Below are 17,462 nucleotides of genomic sequence, written 5' to 3' on the forward strand. Positions count from 1 at the left end.
CCATGATTGACCTAAATATCTAGAGGGCAATAACAAGTAATATTGGAACTCTTTTCCTATAAAATCTGCAAACATGGCATTGTATCGTAGATATGCTAATCGCTAATGGACCGTTGATTTCACTTCTCTATCATTGTAATATATTTATCGAGGGGCGTTTTCTGACCCTCATCTTAGACTTTTGGTTTTTTCATAACATTGTTTACGAGAAAATTTGGTATATGATGTACATTCATTGAGAGTTTACATATGTACATTTATATATATACGTCGTTAATAAAAACGGCCAATTTCAATTCATATTAAGTCTTTGGTTTATTTACAAGTGTAAGTAGCTTGCCATGGTAGCTGTTCATAGTGGAATCGTTTATAAAATGATATTGTAAACAATATAGTTCCGAAAGGAAGCATGTTATATTCCATAGTGAACCTTAGTGAATAACTATTTACATGTATTGTTTGGAGACGAAATTGCTCAATATTGAAAAAGTAATTGAATTTGTAAAGTAAATTATTTAAAAATAAAAAAAATCTTGTTCAACTCAATAACCATTTTATGAATACACCAGTAGATTAAACCTGTATTACTTATAAATATTAACACTGTTATGTAAAATGAACAGCAGTAAAACCAGAATAGCACATTGTATAAATATATGAGTTGATATGTTTAAAGAATGTTCACACAGTCATATCATCACATCTTAAAATATTTCCCGATACGTGATTCAGAAAAATAAATACGAGTGTGTTTTCAGTACGGATGGAAATATCTTGTTTTAATTCTCTTTTATTAATTGTATTTTTTCAAAATGAAATCTACCCAAAGTTGTAAAATCCTATTGTGGCAAGCTCTGATGTACAGCAGGCCAATATATTAATGTAAGCAGAAACGTATATATTATATATGTGATATATACGTCTCTGATGTAAGTAATGATACAGATAAAATGAAGGGTTTTTTTGTAATCTTATCTGTTTTTTATTACAGTACATTTAATCATACAAATTAACAAACATAATGCATGATACATGGAAACACACAGTGCTACGAAGACACAATCTACACAAACTACAGAAAAATGTGTAATTATGACATATTCAATACAATAGAATGCATAGTATATGTAAACATATGATTGACGTAAGTACTTAAATATTTAACTCTTATTGTTTTATGGGGGGAAAAGTATATATTATGTATATATTAAATTTTCATTTGTTTTGTTTTGTTTTTGTTATTATTATTATATTATCTATAATATCTATGAATAGTTACCAATTACCAAATAAATAAAACATAACATGTAATGGTATATCAAATTAAGCAGTTTATTTTCGTGTTAAATCCGGAGTTCATTATCCTGTCGTCAGTTCGGTTTTTAGTTGTTACTTTTACAAACGTGTCGCGTGGTCGGGTGTAGCGCGTGAACTCGTATTTTGATGATGATGATGATGATGATGAATGACGATGGTTGGTCGTGGATGATTATGTTCATGTGCTGTATTTAGAAATATTGAAACTAGAAAATATACCATAATTAGGTCTGATCGACCCCAGGTGAGAGGGGCACCCCAAGGATAAGCTTGCTGACAGTGGGAGACACGGATACCCCATTATTTTCATAAGTGTACTTGGTCTTAAATCAACTGAAATTAATTGTGAGATAGCAATCAAATGCTTTCTCTCGTTGCACTCCTAAATTCTCTCTCTTCGGAGACGGCCCAAGTCAGCGCCAGCCAAGATAAGGAAATCTAACATCTTAAATAAAAACACAAATGTAACTAAGTAATTCAGGGATTTTGGGGATAATGATCTTTTACACTAAATTCTATAAAGGATGCTACTTGATATTCAGTATTAAATCAGGCTGAAATACTTTCTTTCAATACTTACCATCTAAGCTTATTGGGAATGTCAAATACCGCCTTTTAAAGCTTGGATTACTCGTGTTGTTTGCTTAATAAATACATTTTACTGATTGTGGTGAAAAATTGAATGTCAGGATCATCGCCCCCTTGTGGTAACTAGAAAGCTGAATTAGAAGAAAGTGTGTTGATAAAGTTGTTTATTACACATGGGCAACTTTTCACCTCACCTTATACCCGCGACTCGATAACACCGTGTGCTATGTCCGCTGTTAACCGAGTTACGGTACTATATAAGATCCTGTACGAGAAGCGCGAAAGTGGTGCACTAACGTTAAATTATTAAACTAGCTAATATTTTTTACCTTATGCCCGCATATAGCTAGGTAGAAGAATAAACAAGCTTTACAATGGTTTAAATTATTTTAACATAAAGAATATTTTTCTTGCTTCCATTTGACATATTTTACTTGTCGTATTTCTGTCTCATTACTTGACTGTACGGTGCTTACGGCCATAATTTAATCGGATGCAAAGAGTGACAAAAAAACATTTCTATAAATGTTATTGTTGATCAATTCACGTGGTTGATATTGAAATATATAGGCCGTTTAACCTGTTATATTCTGGTACCAGTACCATCAGCTTTATGATATATCTCAAGCCTCTTTCATGAATCAATATGTATATATTCATGTAGATGTGTGACAACCAGCAACTTCTATATATAGCAGATCTATATATAGCAGATCCACACTAAAACAGCACATTTATATCGCAAAATCAAAAGTAAACGACCAGTAACAGAACAACAATTCATGTGATGTTGCTGATCATAGAGAAATTAAAAACAACAAATAAGAATTTGCAAAAAAAAAAAAAAAAAAAAAACCCCATTCCGTTCTTATATCAAGCTGAATGTTTCCAGATGATTTCTCATTGAACGAAAACGATTTCCTCGGAGAAAACACCAATTTGCGTTTGTTTTACTGGGGAAAAGTTAATATCCACTGATTTGATTGGATGGGGTATTGTGCTTCACCATAGGAAATTTTCAGAATTAAGTTGAAAACAACACATTGTTGTTTAATTCGCTGACCAACAACCAAAACATTTCTCTCGTGTAATATACCAACGAAGTACATATAGTGTATAAAAATTACATGCATCATGTCAGTAATTTTCATTTCCTATTTGATGATCATATTTAAGTTTATGTTTACAAGTCAAAGCGAAACTAAAAGTAGAGTTACGGTAACTGCGTCTTTGACGATGCATTCGATATCGCGGGCATAGCTTTCAGCGCAATGGCTGCATCCCGTTTTCTTCTGCCATCTTGGAATCCTTGCAGACTTCGCCGCTCATTCTTCAATAGAAGATTGTGTAATGGCAGGCAGGCAGGCATTGAAGACTTTTCGCCCATGCACTGTCACATGGCTCCATCTTGGAAAACCCTCCCCCCCCCCCCCCCCCCCCATCTCTCCCAGAGTGCAACCGATTCAAAATAGTCGCCGAAGCCAAGAAAAGCTAAGAAGAAAAGCTAAGAAACATCACAGCTCTGCAAGACCTGCCTTTTCCCTTCCCTAGTTGAAATATTGTTTTGTACCGAGGTCAACTATCAAGGCCTCGGGTTTTAATTTTTACCTTTCCCTATACGTATCTAGTCATAAAATCTTTATTGATGAACACGTACAAAAATGCTCAATAAATGTTTTATTTTAACACAGTCACTTATTGCCATCACAAGCGGTACTTTTCACAAATGTATCTTCATACTGGGGTTGTCGAATAGGCACAGGAATAAACAATGTTAAAAACCAATATTTTCCGAAAACCTCCAGAAAATTATCAATTTTTGATTTAGAATATTTTCCGCCACCAACTGACGTGGCTTCATATGTCGTCTGTCCGGTCAAAGTAATTTGTAACTGCCAAAACCACAAACCGGCAGCTATTAGTCCAGCGGTTAAACAAGCGTACATCAGACAGACAAGGAATATGTATCCCAATCCAATTGGGGCGTTACTGGTCAGTTTTCCAATCATTTCAAGCAGGAGGAAAAGGAACGTCTGAGGACCATGAAATGTGACATTAAATAGCTTTTTAAGATACAGTACAATCAGAAACATTCCATAGAACGTACCTATCATCATATAAAAACAGTACATAACGAAATACTTCTGATTGAAGTAACCTACACACACTGTCATAAAGAAACAGTGATGGTCACGTTTTAAGATACAAGTTTGACACAATACACAATGATGGGATCTTGGAGGGGGAGTCACGTGACAAGTGTCACAAAAGTTCCTGTCTTTGTCGACGTCACGTTTAGCCTTACCTTCGCCTTTACCTTTTGACTCGTGTGGCTTTCTTTTCTTTGCCATTTCATGACTATTTTTCGACAAATGTCTTTTCTTGTAGTTGCTATTTTCCGCTTGAGTGGTCAGAGAATCTTCATTTGTCGTGGATAGTCCATCCAGCTTAGTGGTGAGTTTTCCCGTTTCAGCGCTTTCATCCTTGGGTTTCTGTTTGGTAACACGTTTAATACTAGTATCTGTAAAGATACACAGGACGAAGTTACCGACAGCATTGATGAAGGTAAATAAGATACAGAGCCGATGTCGGCGTATCCGGTTTCTGTCACCCATGTACAGGTCGGGTAGTATTTGCGACCAACACATCACAGTAACGATAAGGGTCATCAACGCAAAGTAAAAACAGAAGAACAAGTTCCCAAACGCCATCAGTCGAACCCTGAAAGGTACACGCCGTCCAAAAACGAGACAAAGGGATACCATGTTATCTCAACTGATGATAAGTATAACAATGTGTGCAGCACTGTCTGAGCATGCAAAGTCGTTCCGGTATACCTGGACTCGCATGTATGTCTGTGACAAGTACACGACATTAGTGGCCAGTAATCTGATAAGCAGATCAACTTTAGCGATATAAACCGTATGTGTTTATACGAACTTATACAAATTGAGTGAAATACAGCTAGTGTTTACAAATAAGCCTACAAAGCTCTCGTCTTCTATACAAAAATACAGGTAGAACCAGGCCGATCAATACGTAGAACGACCAGCACACAAGTGTTTACCGGGGCTGACAACATGCATTACAACTGCATTTATTTATGGTGCAAACATTCAGTTGAGAAGAAAATAAAAGTAAAGTAAATGTGATTGTTGATTGTAGAGTAGCTAACACTAAGGATCAAGATAGGTTTTCAACCTGTCCACAGTGTTGTCCACCATGGGACTAATTTTAAGTTCTCGCTGTCTAGACTTGCACATGTCTGAGATGTTTTAGTATGTTTCGTCCCTTTGTTATTTGCACGATGATGGTATGCCCGACTTTGATTTCCAGGTAACCTACATTTTTGTCATATCTTAAGTTGCGTTTTAGCTATTTAAAATCACGTTTTTGTCGAGTATCAATCTTTGTCCAGGGTGACATCAATGTTGTGACGTTAACAACTTCTTGAGATTTTTCTGCCGCACAGGAAATCTCATAACATTTTCTTCTGTATCTGGCCCAGAGCTACTTAACTGTCGGTCTTCGAATATATTTGATAAGAGTACATGCACATAGCCATTCTCGCCCCCATCGGCTATCAAGCTTACCGCTCTGTACTGACAGAGTGAAAACGAAGGGCAGTAACTCGGAAAGATCAGAATAACATATTGCAAGGAAAGTTGTCCCATACATTACATGATCAATTCATTAAATGAGATTTCTAATTCAGTTGACAAACCATCTCCACTGAATTATATATACAATTTTTGTAGTTAGATGTCATATTTGGTACCTAAGATATCCTATCATTTTTTCTTATTTACTAAATTGAATATATTAATTGCTAAATTAGATATTTAATTGCTAAATTAGATATCTTGTTTGCTAAATTAGACATTTTATTTCTTAAATTAGTATTTTATAGGTTTCATTTGTCAAATTTAAAATGTTATTAACTACAATATATCTTAATATCCTTTAAAATGAATTTAACTTACTGAATGAGATATTCATTAGATATCTAACTTCAAATTGCATATCCAATTTAATTGGCAGGCCGGGTGGCTCAGTGGTAACGCACAAGCCTTTCACCTAGCCGGGGTTCGCTTCCCGGAACAGACGTGAAAGGATACGGGGTCATCTGCCCACGTTGGTATTCCGGTTCCCTCCCGCAATAACGCCCCTCGCGTGCTTTCATCTGGACACATAAGAGTGATAAATACAAGTTGAAATAACTTCTAAAATATAGTTCAATTCTCTTTATAAGATATCTTATTTGCTAAGCTAGATGTCTTTTTTCAGTAAATTATACACCTCATAAACTTCAGAAACTACAAACAAATAGAGTATCTTACCAATATATACCATACTTAATAAGATTTAATAAGATAGATTAATTTTTTTTCTGATAAATCAGACATCTGATTTAATCTGGTTAAGCTGTAAGTCAACATTGTTTGAATAAATGACAACTTGGCTGGCCTACAGTGCTATGTATAGTACAACTAGTTCAACAACATCCAAATGTTCTGAATGTGAAGATGTATGTAATTGTCTGATCGAAAATGTAATATAAATCAACACATTTGAAAATCTGTACAAAGATTTTATTTCGCTTATGAATAATTCGGTTACAATGCTATACAAGTGTCACACACACACACACACACACACACACACACACACACATGAAGTTATCAATAGTTAACACTTATTTGTTATTGGCAAGTACATGTATCATAAATTGCCTCATCGCTACTGAACTGTCACTCTATCGTTAACCGACAACCAATGCCTAGCGATATGACATAAAAGATATAGGTATCTGATATAAATTAGATGTCAACACCTAATCGTTAATATATCACTCTGTCAATTTTTATAAATTGGTAACGAAGAAGGTTAAATTATATACAAAATTCAGGATTTAAGAAAAATAACTCTATATAAACGTGACTATGCTGAATAAAATAAAGCTAGAAAGATTTAATTTATACGTACGGTGATTTTATAATAAGTCTAGTCCTAGATGTTATACCACTAAAATAGCAATAGTAATAACAGCCTCAGTGGATAAATGACATGAGAAACAATGCAAAGATAATATTATTACATACGAAATTGCAGTGTTGGCAATTTAATTATTAAATATAGGAATACAACTTAATGAATAAAAGTTATCAACGTAAGTATTGCTCTGGATTATGTAGAAATGAACTGATCCTTGTCGCTACCTGATGGAGTACATCTTTATCTTTACTTGCGAGCAAGTTGACTCCGGTATGGAAGTACAGTGGCAGGTTTCCTCTTTGGAGATAGCCGAGAAGACGATACGTCATAGTGGTCACTCTTTCCGCCAGCAGTTCCTGCTGCCATTCAGTCTCAGAGGGACGATCCTCACATTCCCAGAACAATACGTTCTTAAGATGATATGATGTTAACCCCTTTTTGACACCCGGTTTGCACCACATATTTTCTTTTAGTGTCTTGAGAATGCGAAGACACTTTCTCCTGCATGTTCCATTCTCGTCAACGCCTTCCAAAAGTTCCTTCTCACAGGCGGCAAACGACAATGTCCAGTAAAATGGCGCCTTCGCTACTTCATGTATCCCGATATTCTTGATACAAGAAATCTTCTGGTTAGAAGGCCATTCGGAAGACACTCTTGGCCAGTTGAATTCACTTTTAAATTCTAATTTTGATTCAATCATAGGACATAAATCGATGCTGATTGGATACTTTCCATTCGGAAGCTCTACAGAGAAGGTGATTGCAGGGGATTCCGACAGACGGTCCATCTTGACACGACTTCTTATCTTCGGTTGGTTCACCGCCTCTGCAACAAGAGACTTAAATCTCCTTTTGACCTTAATTGGCACGATATCATTCTGAAAAGTAATGCTCGCTCCTCCGTCGTTAAGTCCTTCACGATCCCACTGATCCCTAAGACTGGGAATTACAGTAAAATACTGGCCAACGGGAGGACTTGGAAGAGCAGCACCCTTACTCTCAACTTTGTTATTGTTGCTGTCAAACCCATAGTACCTTGGCTGGGTGTCTGACTTCCAGTGTAACTGACCGACATCAACAACGACACTGAAATCAAACTCGTCGGCCCGCTTAACTTTCAGGTGAGTATGATAACTCCCCACCTTAACCGTTTGAATCATAAATCGTTTGTCTCTCTGGTTAACGTACCTTAATATATCCTCCACCAGTGGTAACACCACTTTAGTGTTCCGCTCAGTTTCATCACGCCTCATCTTTACATTCTTTTCGTAATATTGATTCAAAATCTTGTTATCCATGGTAGTAACTTGCTTGTGATGTTTTTCGCTTTATGTGAACGAACCTTAAACGTCAAACTATATACTCATTCCTGTTATATTTTAAGAGTTGACGACATATATCTATTTTTAGTTTCTTCCGATTTCCGAAAACATTGCGTATTTACCGCAATGCACTCTGGGAGATTGAACTTGCGCCAAACGTACATTGTATTTTGACCGAATTTTATCTCAAATGGAGACTGTATCTTAGATTAAGTAATCATTAAGTACATTTACTCCCAATGAAGTTGTTGGATTGTGTATTGAATTGGAGTATTGATTTATCAGGAAATCCAGTAGTTTCACTTTCGCTTTACCATGCTATTACTAACAAAACATAAATACTGCTCATTGCGTTAGGTCAACGAACAAAATTGGTCATATTTTTGTAACAAACTTTAAGTGTTGATATTGGCAGAAACCTGTCTATGGAAATAGCTACAAATATGAAAAAAACACAACCGGGCCATCAAAAAAACCACGCTTAGAATGTAGGTCAGAAAACGCGATTAGTATTACAATAAATACATAAGATTTCTTGTTCTTGTCGATAATTCGATGTGCATACATCAGTGATGTTGTTTACAAGACACGTTTACATTTTCACGACTTTTGAGACAGTTATAACGTTCTCCATTGAAACTGTGTCTAAATCAAATATATATTTAAGCCTTACTTAATGTTATTTTGTATGTTTTTCTTCAAGAAAACGCAAGCTGCGTTCGTGCAAAACAAAAAACAAAAAACACACACACACTAAAACAGAAACTCGCAGATAAACCTGACGTCAGAAATCGTAACACACTAATAAATGTAAAGGTCTCATTTTCCAGTGTTATTACAAAAATAGCTTTTTGAGTTCCAAAAACTTCTAATGGTTCAATTTTTTATTTATGAAAAACTGGCACACAAACACACACAAAATACACTAATACATTGTTTATCAACTGAAATATGTGTGTTATTCATGGTCTAGAGTTAGTAGTGCTGACGAAGGAACTAATATGCGATTAGATATACCGATAGATAAATAGACGAATTCATACATTTATACTTGTTTATCAATATTATTTATTCAATTTATTCAAACCAACCCTGTTCGATTAGAATTACAACCAATTGTACGCATAATGATGTCATTGAAATCGATGTATAGAAAATAGAAAACAATTTAATTCGATTAAATCTTATCTTAAATGTGTGTATATATATATATATTGTAACGTTACTGTTCGTCTGTTTATATTTTCATCACAGTTATTGCCCGTATGTATATATAAGTATATAGATGTAACTTAAAGATGCTTTGTGTATCGATTAAATAGTTGAACAAAATCAAATCAAATCAACACGACAAATGTGTTCCGTCTGAAGATGGCCGTTAGGCCTGAAAACGTTAGCGGATTACATTTGTCGTGTCGATTTGATTTTTTTCAACTATAAGTATATATATATACATACTATATACGTTAAAAGATTTATTGCAAAACTCTAATTACATGAGTACATACATAAACAAACGAACATTACGGTGGAAAATAACAAGTACAACCCTACCCACAAAAGTAAATCCGAATGTCTTCTTATTGTCCTGTTAAAGATGGCTTTTGAGTTCGGAGACTATCTGGTAGTTTCGTTTTCTATCTATGCACAAATGGGTAAAACTGTCTAGCCGATATATTCAAGTATGTAGTTACTTGTTAATAACTATGTACCCCTATCAAGATAAATACCAACCGTATGGATTGTAATGTCATTGTAACATGTAAAACAGGGGGAAATCAAGGTAATCAGATTAATCAAAACTGTATACATACATTATGAAAGTTGTTGTTCTTGTCGATAAGTCGACATACATGTACCGGTAAATATTTTCAGCAAGAAGTACTCAACTATGTTTTCCTGAATCACTCGAGACATTGACCGATAACAATATTTGTCGTAATCCTATGTTTTCACGACGCTAAAATCGTAATAAACACGTAAAGGTGAAAGTTTCATTTAGAAAAAAAAATATTTTCCTTGTTATGCTGAAGATGGCTTTTAATTTCCGAGAATATCTGATATTTCATTTTCTGTTTATGAACAAACTCGCACATCAACACACGCGTGCACTACAAACGTTGTTCATCGATTTAAACACGTTTGTTAGCCTCGTCGTTGTCTACAATTATTAGTAATGTCGATGAAGGAAGTGATATGCAAATAATATTCATAATTATAGCCATAGATAAATGGATCTTGTAAAACTGACCAAATAATGTAAGAAAATATGTAAATTGTGATCAATACCTTACATATATTCTATTCCTGCTTCGTGAAATTATGTTAAATAAAAGAAATCAATTATGTTCAATTAAACGATCACCATATTTGTGAACAAATAATGCAATTGAAAGATGTCGAATAGAAAAAGGAATTCAAGACAACTAAACAGTTACATGGACATTTTATACCGTAACAGACGAAAAAAAAAATAAATACTTGAATCCATGGATTTTATAAAAATGTATACCATTAATTAAATTGCTACGACCACGAAGAGTACACATGACTCAAGAAGACGAATAACTCGTTGAGTGCAATTTTTCATTATTGTAGGCAACTCCAAAAATCGTTTAATAAATACAGTCTATAGAAATGATTTTAATGAGCGATTGTTTTTTCTGTTTATAAAGCATAGTTACGATAAAAGACTACATGTAGCATACAAAGATACATTGTCGTATACATGTACATCAAAATATACAGACTTGTCCATATGGTGTTGTGAATTTGCTGTTTTGGAAAATGATTATTGTGTTAAGTGCTCGTAAATATTCCTCAATGAGTTTTGATGGATAGTGTGTTTTAAGGTTAGTACAATTATTGTCTATACCTGTTTATGTCAGTGAGGTAGTGGTAAAAGACATACATTCTTCACAGTGGAGCAAGCATATAGAATTATTCAGATTCTTGATAACGAAACTTAAAGTAATTGTAAATACACGGAACTGAAACAAACATCACGTGGCTTTAGAGGTCAAGGTCTTAAGTAACATCAAATATAGCATGGTATAGAATGTTCAAGAAAGATTAGGTATGACAGCAAAAATAGAATGTAAATTTTCAGTCATATGTTATCTGCACACAAACGTTAAACTCTGCACGATAATACCAAACATTATCTTTTCATTGTGCAATCCAAATCACGTGATATGACTGAAGTAGAACTGAATACCAACTCATTCTGGTATATAAGCGTTATGAAAGAAGAAGTTGCGCATTATTCAACATATATTCGTATGTGCTGCTAACAGTACTGTACTATAGAAAAATGGATAATTATTCTCTCAACTGCTACTGTGACGAAAAGGTACTGCTGAAAAGACAGGAAACTAAAAGGAACGTGGAAAAAGTGCTGCCTCTCGTTGATGAGATATTGAGATACGTTCACTCCCGGGATAAACGCTTTCTGATACAGCCACTGAGAGTAGGCAGTTATGACACGCGCTTGAAAGTCGAGAAAGCGGACGAATTTGACTACAATGTTATCGTTGATATCGGCAAATTGGTGTGGGCTTCAGGGGGAAAACGATACTATGGGTTTGGCAACACCAGGGACAAAGTAGTGGAGAAAAAGGGATACGCGTTTCCGGATCCTCCTGTTGGGCAGCACTTAACCGAAATCGCTTCAAGTAGGAAGAAATGGGATGCCGACAGATTAAACGATGGAGTGTCGAGCATGACATTTGATGACGATATAGTCCCAATTAAAGTCAAAAGAATATTCAAGTCACTTGTTGGCGAAGCAGTCAACCAACCAAAGTTCAGAAACCTGATATCAACAGACAAAATATCGAGTTCTCCTGCCACCACACTATCTGTGAAGTTTAGTGACACTGGTTACCCAATCAGCATTGATCTGTGTCCGATGATTGAATCTCAGCTGGAATTTAAACCCGAATTTCACTGGCCTCGGCCAAACAGCCAATGGCCTTCGCAACAAAAGAGGATGATCATAAAGAAAATAGGCGCGAATGAAATAGCCAAAGAGCCATTCTATTGGACACTGTCTTTCGCCGCTTGCGAAAAGGAACTTCTGGAAGGAATCGACATACATGGGACATGTCGAAAGAAAAGTCAACGAATCATGAAGAGACTGAAAGAGGACGTGTGGTGCCCACCTGACATGAAAAACGAACTGACATCATACCACCTGAAGAATGTGCTGTTCTGGGAATGTGAGGATCGTCCCTCTGAGACTGAATGGCAGCAGGAACTGCTGGCGGAAAGAGTGACCACTATGACGTATCGTCTTCTCGGCTATCTCCAGAGAGGAAACCTGCCACTGTACTTCCATACCGGAGTCAACCTGCTTTCCAGCAAAGATAAGGATGTACTCCATCAGGTGGCAACAAATATCAAGTCATTTCTCGATCATCCACAGCAGTATTTGTCGGTATAAAGCTCACACCTTTTGTTTGTAGACCAAAGAACCAAATCTGAGAAGTAAGATGTCGCTTGTTTAAAAACGACTACTGCAGATCAATTTATTTTCTCATTTCTATGACGCTTTTCACAAATGATTCCCAGCCCTTTAAAACGTTCTCTATATCGGCGAAAACAAAACCTATTGTCGTAGTTAGAAAAAACTCGAAATAAAATGATTTGCAGTATTCTAACGAAACATTAACACCTACTATAATCAGGTGTGTACCAATTATCATTATGGTATTTAGTATTGAAATGTATTCTACTTTAATAATCTGAGTCACACTACGTATTTTGTTTGCTGAATGATATAATTTTTACAGTTTTTACGAGGTGACAAATATCAAAATGAATGTTGAGTCTACAAATCGGATATCTTTTAGATGTAATTTTAGATGTAACATTGAATTGCAGCTACAGAATCCCAGTTTTCAGTTACTGCTTCGGTTATATAGAATACCTCAGCATAACGCATGTTAATACTTAATGTTACTCACATCTAACAGACATGTGAACACTTGCTTAGTTTACATCCCATTGTAACCACTATTATATCTTTGGTGAAATGATCTAAAATGACACCCCATCCACCATTTCTATAGCACTTTAAACACCACTGCGTTCCTTGATAAACGTAGGTTATGTCACTTTGGCTAAATGTTATTGTTTCATTACCTGTACTGTGTCAAATGTACAATTTTTCGTCCATATAAGTTCATTATAAGATCTGTTTTAACAAAAATACCAAACTTCAATGGCTCCAGTATAGGATCTCTCATCACATTCTGACAACTAATAGTAGTCTTTTTAAGGCAAAACTTGTATCCAGTCCACTTTGTAATCTATGCAACTCAGAAAGAGAATCAATCACTCATCTCCTTTGGGAATGTCAGGAAGTGCAAAATTTTTACAATCATTTGAAACACTAACAGATTCTTTATTAATACCATTCTCAGTCAACAAACGGTCTTTTATACTTGGAATTAAAAGGAACAATAGCCCTAGCTTTAGAGTTGACAATGAAGTAATTCTTATGATTAAACATTATATATATAAAACAAGATGCCTCCATGCTACTCTCGATATCAACGCCATTGTAAAGATTATACAAAATCACTATTCTGTTCAAAAATATATTTCAAATAGCAAAAACACGTCTTACAAACAAAATTTCACAAATGATTGGAAAAAATGGGAAAATCTTATCCAATTGAATATTAAATAATTATAATACTTTTTATCCTTGACAGTGCTGTCATATCTTTGTTTCACTGTCTTTAGCAAAAAATTTGTTTCAACATCCCATGGACTTCTTATGTCATTCCCCCCTCCCCATCCCTTATCTTCCTATTTCTGTTTTAATCGCTTTGTCTGTTTCTGTAATTGTAGAGAATGATTCAGTGAGAGAGAGCAATCTATGTATAATGTTAATTATTGATATTTCCTCTATGCTATCATTTAGTCTGGCTGTACTATGCTCTGTGTAATTTTTGACAACAAGGGCAGATAACAAAGAATCATCACCAGCTATTCACACCTCAATTATTTACAAAGGTTTTTTTTTTCCTTTTTTTATGTTTTTTTTTTTTAATGTGAATTACACTTTGTTTCAAACAAGCAGAAGTTGCAACATGGAAAGGCTGTTATGTGGGGCGTATCTCGCTACTCCCAATCCATGCTTGCACTTCTGGTTTGGGATTACACTATTGAAAACATATAATTTTGAATAATGTTTGGGGATTAGGAGTGAATAGATGATGATGAGGCAAAACACTAATAATAATAAACAGCTCTGTTGTTGATCAGTGTATAATGTGATAATGAGGATGAAAGGTTGATGATGAAGTGGTGATAATGATATGATGATTACGATGCTGAATATGTGTTACTGCTGCTGCTGCTGCTGATGATGATGATGATGACGATATGGTGATGATCATGATAATGAAGTGGTGATGATACGATGATCATGATGATAACTATGTGATGATGACGATGACGATGATGATGATGATGATGATGATGATGATGATGACAGCAGTCATTGAGTTTGTATTATTATTGGGGCTTGTGAATGAAACACAGTAGTACATTGTATGTCATGTCAGCAAAGAGGAATGAGTGCATGTTTTGAGTGAGTGTACATGGGTGTAGTGTGATGTGTGCCAGGGTGTGTATGTGTATGTGAGTCTAGTATATATCGTGTGTTGCATACCTTTGTAAAATCTTGAAAAACAAAATAATAAAAAAAAAAGATCTGTTTTAACTCCATAGAATGTTTCTCCTTATGTTGTATCATTAACTATATTATGATTTAAGTTACCACGACAACGGCTGATTCATCTACCTGCAGAGTTATGTCGTGTTTTGTAGATATCGTATCATTTTGTAGATATCGTATCAGTTTGTAGATATCGTATCATTTTGCAGATATCGTATCAGTTTGTAGATATCGTATCAGTTTGTAGATATCGTATCATTTTGCAGATATCGTTATTTTGATGATAATATATCTACATTAGAAATATGCAATCCACAATGGTGTATATGAAGTTTTCTTAGGTCTTGTTTGATGATCTTAAACATTTCATATTTGTTTGCGTTGCATCATAATCAATTTCTTCATGCTTGAATAAACATTTACAATATTACAATTGTGTGTTTGTTTATTGCAGTGCAGACTCAGTTTCCTTTTCTTTGGTAATAAATCTCATAAACGACATGACTCGTGTTTATATATTACTGTAAAAGACAAGACTGATATTGGCTAAGACGGCCCAGTTTTATTGCATATTAAAAAAATGACCAAGCACATTAGATCCCCGAGGGGATTTCAACGTAAACATGAAATTTTACCTCACCTTTGCAACCCGAGTGAAGAACCATTTTTTTCACCGGTCAGTCGTGGTCAACCCCTCAGTCAGTCATTCAGTTACCCATCCGCTCGATATATATTATCGATATATTTTAAAACGTATTGCATATTTCTTTTTATAGCATTTTCAACATTTTTGTTCTTGGTCCCTTTTAAAGTATGAATTTTGAAATTGAAGTTGAAACTTGTTACTGGAATTTCTATGGGATCAGTGTTAAAGCATTTGGTTCCCATTTGAACCTACAAACTTCACTCGGTAGGGTTTTTGCTCGTTGGTTTTGTTGACTGGTAAACATGAAAAGTCATTTCATCAGTATAAATTACTTTACCATCCTATTATGACCGTTACAGGATGCTGTGTTGTCGATTCTTAGTGGTATTTATATTGCAAATGCTGATAAGAAAATACAGACATGTTTGTAAACTCAAAACCGAATTCCGGAAGGGTTATCGTTATCTGCCTCATGGAGAAAAAAACTCTGCTAATTTCGGTCAATCCAAACAAGTGATGTCCCGTTCTAATATGAGCAAACGGAAATACAATATTTCACAATGAGATCAATATGGCGACCCTACAACTTCCCCATAGTCTTAATCAAACCACACCTCATAAAGTCATGTTTTGAGACTATCTACCAGCTGTCGATATCTTGAATGCAAATCGTGATTATGGCAATAAGCTCTTGATTGAATCATTTCTGACAATTAAACACCATGTGTATAGAAGCAGGTATATTACTAACAAGAAATTAAATATTCAAATCATACGTTTTTACACCAAGTATTCAACTACATTTGTATGTCAACTTACCATACATTTGGACGAAGTATACATTTGACTTTTCTTGGAGTTGACTCGAACACACAACCAAATTAACTAATAATACATGTTGACATGCAGGAGTACACAGCCAACGTCTCGAAGATTTTAACGAAGTATACAACTTTTTCTTACAAACCTTTGAAGTAAGTTTCGATTGAAAGTGGTGTACATGTAAATGGAACCAACCCAATGGGCCTGCGTTAACCAATAGTGACAACCTTTAACTACTACGTGTAACGGACAGTCGGTGTCTAGACAGAATATTTTCCTTGTTATGCGAAAGATGGCTTTTAATTTCCGAGAATATCTGATAGTTTCATTTTCAGTTTATGAACAAACTCGCACCTCAACACACGCGTGCACTACAAACGTTGTTCATCGATTTAAACACGTTTGTTAGCCTCGTCGTTGTCTACAATTATTAGTAATGTCGATGAAGGAAGTGATATGCAAATAATATTCACAATTATAGCCATAGATAAATGGATCTTGTAAAACTGACCAAACAATGTAAGAAAATATGTAAATTGTGATCAATACCTTACATATATTCTATTCCTGCGTCGTGAAATTATGTTAAATAAAAGAAATCAATTATGTTCAATTAAACGATCACCATATTTGTAAACAAATAATGCAATTGAAAGATGTCGAATAGAAAAAGGAATTCAAGACAACTAAACAGTTACATGGACATTTTATACCGTAACAGACGAAAAAAAATAAATGAATACTTGAATCCATGGATTTTATAAAAATGTATACCATTAATTAAATTGCTACGACCACGAAGAGTACACATGACTCAAGAAGACGAATAACTCGTTGAGTGCAATTTTTCATTATTGTAGGCAACTCCAAAAATCGTTTAATAAATACAGTCTATAGAAATGATTTTAATGAGCGATTGTTTTTCTGTTTATAAAGCATAGTTACGATAAAAGACTACATGTAGCATACAAAGATACATTGTCGTATACATGTACATCAAAATATACAGACTTGTCCATATGGTGTTGTGAATTTGCTGTTTTGGAAAATGATTATTGTGTTAAGTGCTCGTAAATATTCC

The 17,462-nt window shown here is 34.8% G+C and overlaps 3 protein-coding genes across 3 annotated transcripts; 1 reads left to right on the forward strand and 2 right to left on the reverse strand.

The window, feature by feature from the left end:
• Positions 1-3,596: 3,596 nt before the first annotated feature.
• LOC132548561 (probable palmitoyltransferase ZDHHC24) lies at positions 3,597-4,670 on the reverse strand. The gene has a single exon (XM_060212424.1). It carries the CDS (start codon positions 4,668-4,670, stop codon positions 3,597-3,599), a length of 1,074 nt encoding a protein of 357 aa, XP_060068407.1.
• A 2,092-nt stretch (positions 4,671-6,762) lies between these two features.
• Positions 6,763-8,208, reverse strand: LOC132548591 (protein mab-21-like 3). Its single transcript, XM_060212457.1, has one exon. It carries the CDS (start codon positions 8,196-8,198, stop codon positions 7,071-7,073), a length of 1,128 nt encoding a protein of 375 aa, XP_060068440.1. The 5' UTR covers positions 8,199-8,208; the 3' UTR covers positions 6,763-7,070.
• Positions 8,209-11,535: 3,327 nt separating this feature from the next.
• Positions 11,536-12,666, forward strand: LOC132548562 (protein mab-21-like 3). The gene has a single exon (XM_060212425.1). The coding sequence runs from the start codon at positions 11,536-11,538 to the stop codon at positions 12,664-12,666; it is 1,131 nt and encodes a 376-aa protein (XP_060068408.1).
• The last annotated feature ends 4,796 nt before the right edge of the window (positions 12,667-17,462 follow it).

This window comes from Ylistrum balloti, unplaced genomic scaffold (assembly GCF_031769215.1).
Source record: "Ylistrum balloti isolate Yb309-2 unplaced genomic scaffold, AGI_CSIRO_Ybal_v1 Utg370018, whole genome shotgun sequence".
NCBI lineage: Eukaryota > Metazoa > Mollusca > Bivalvia > Pectinida > Pectinidae > Ylistrum > Ylistrum balloti.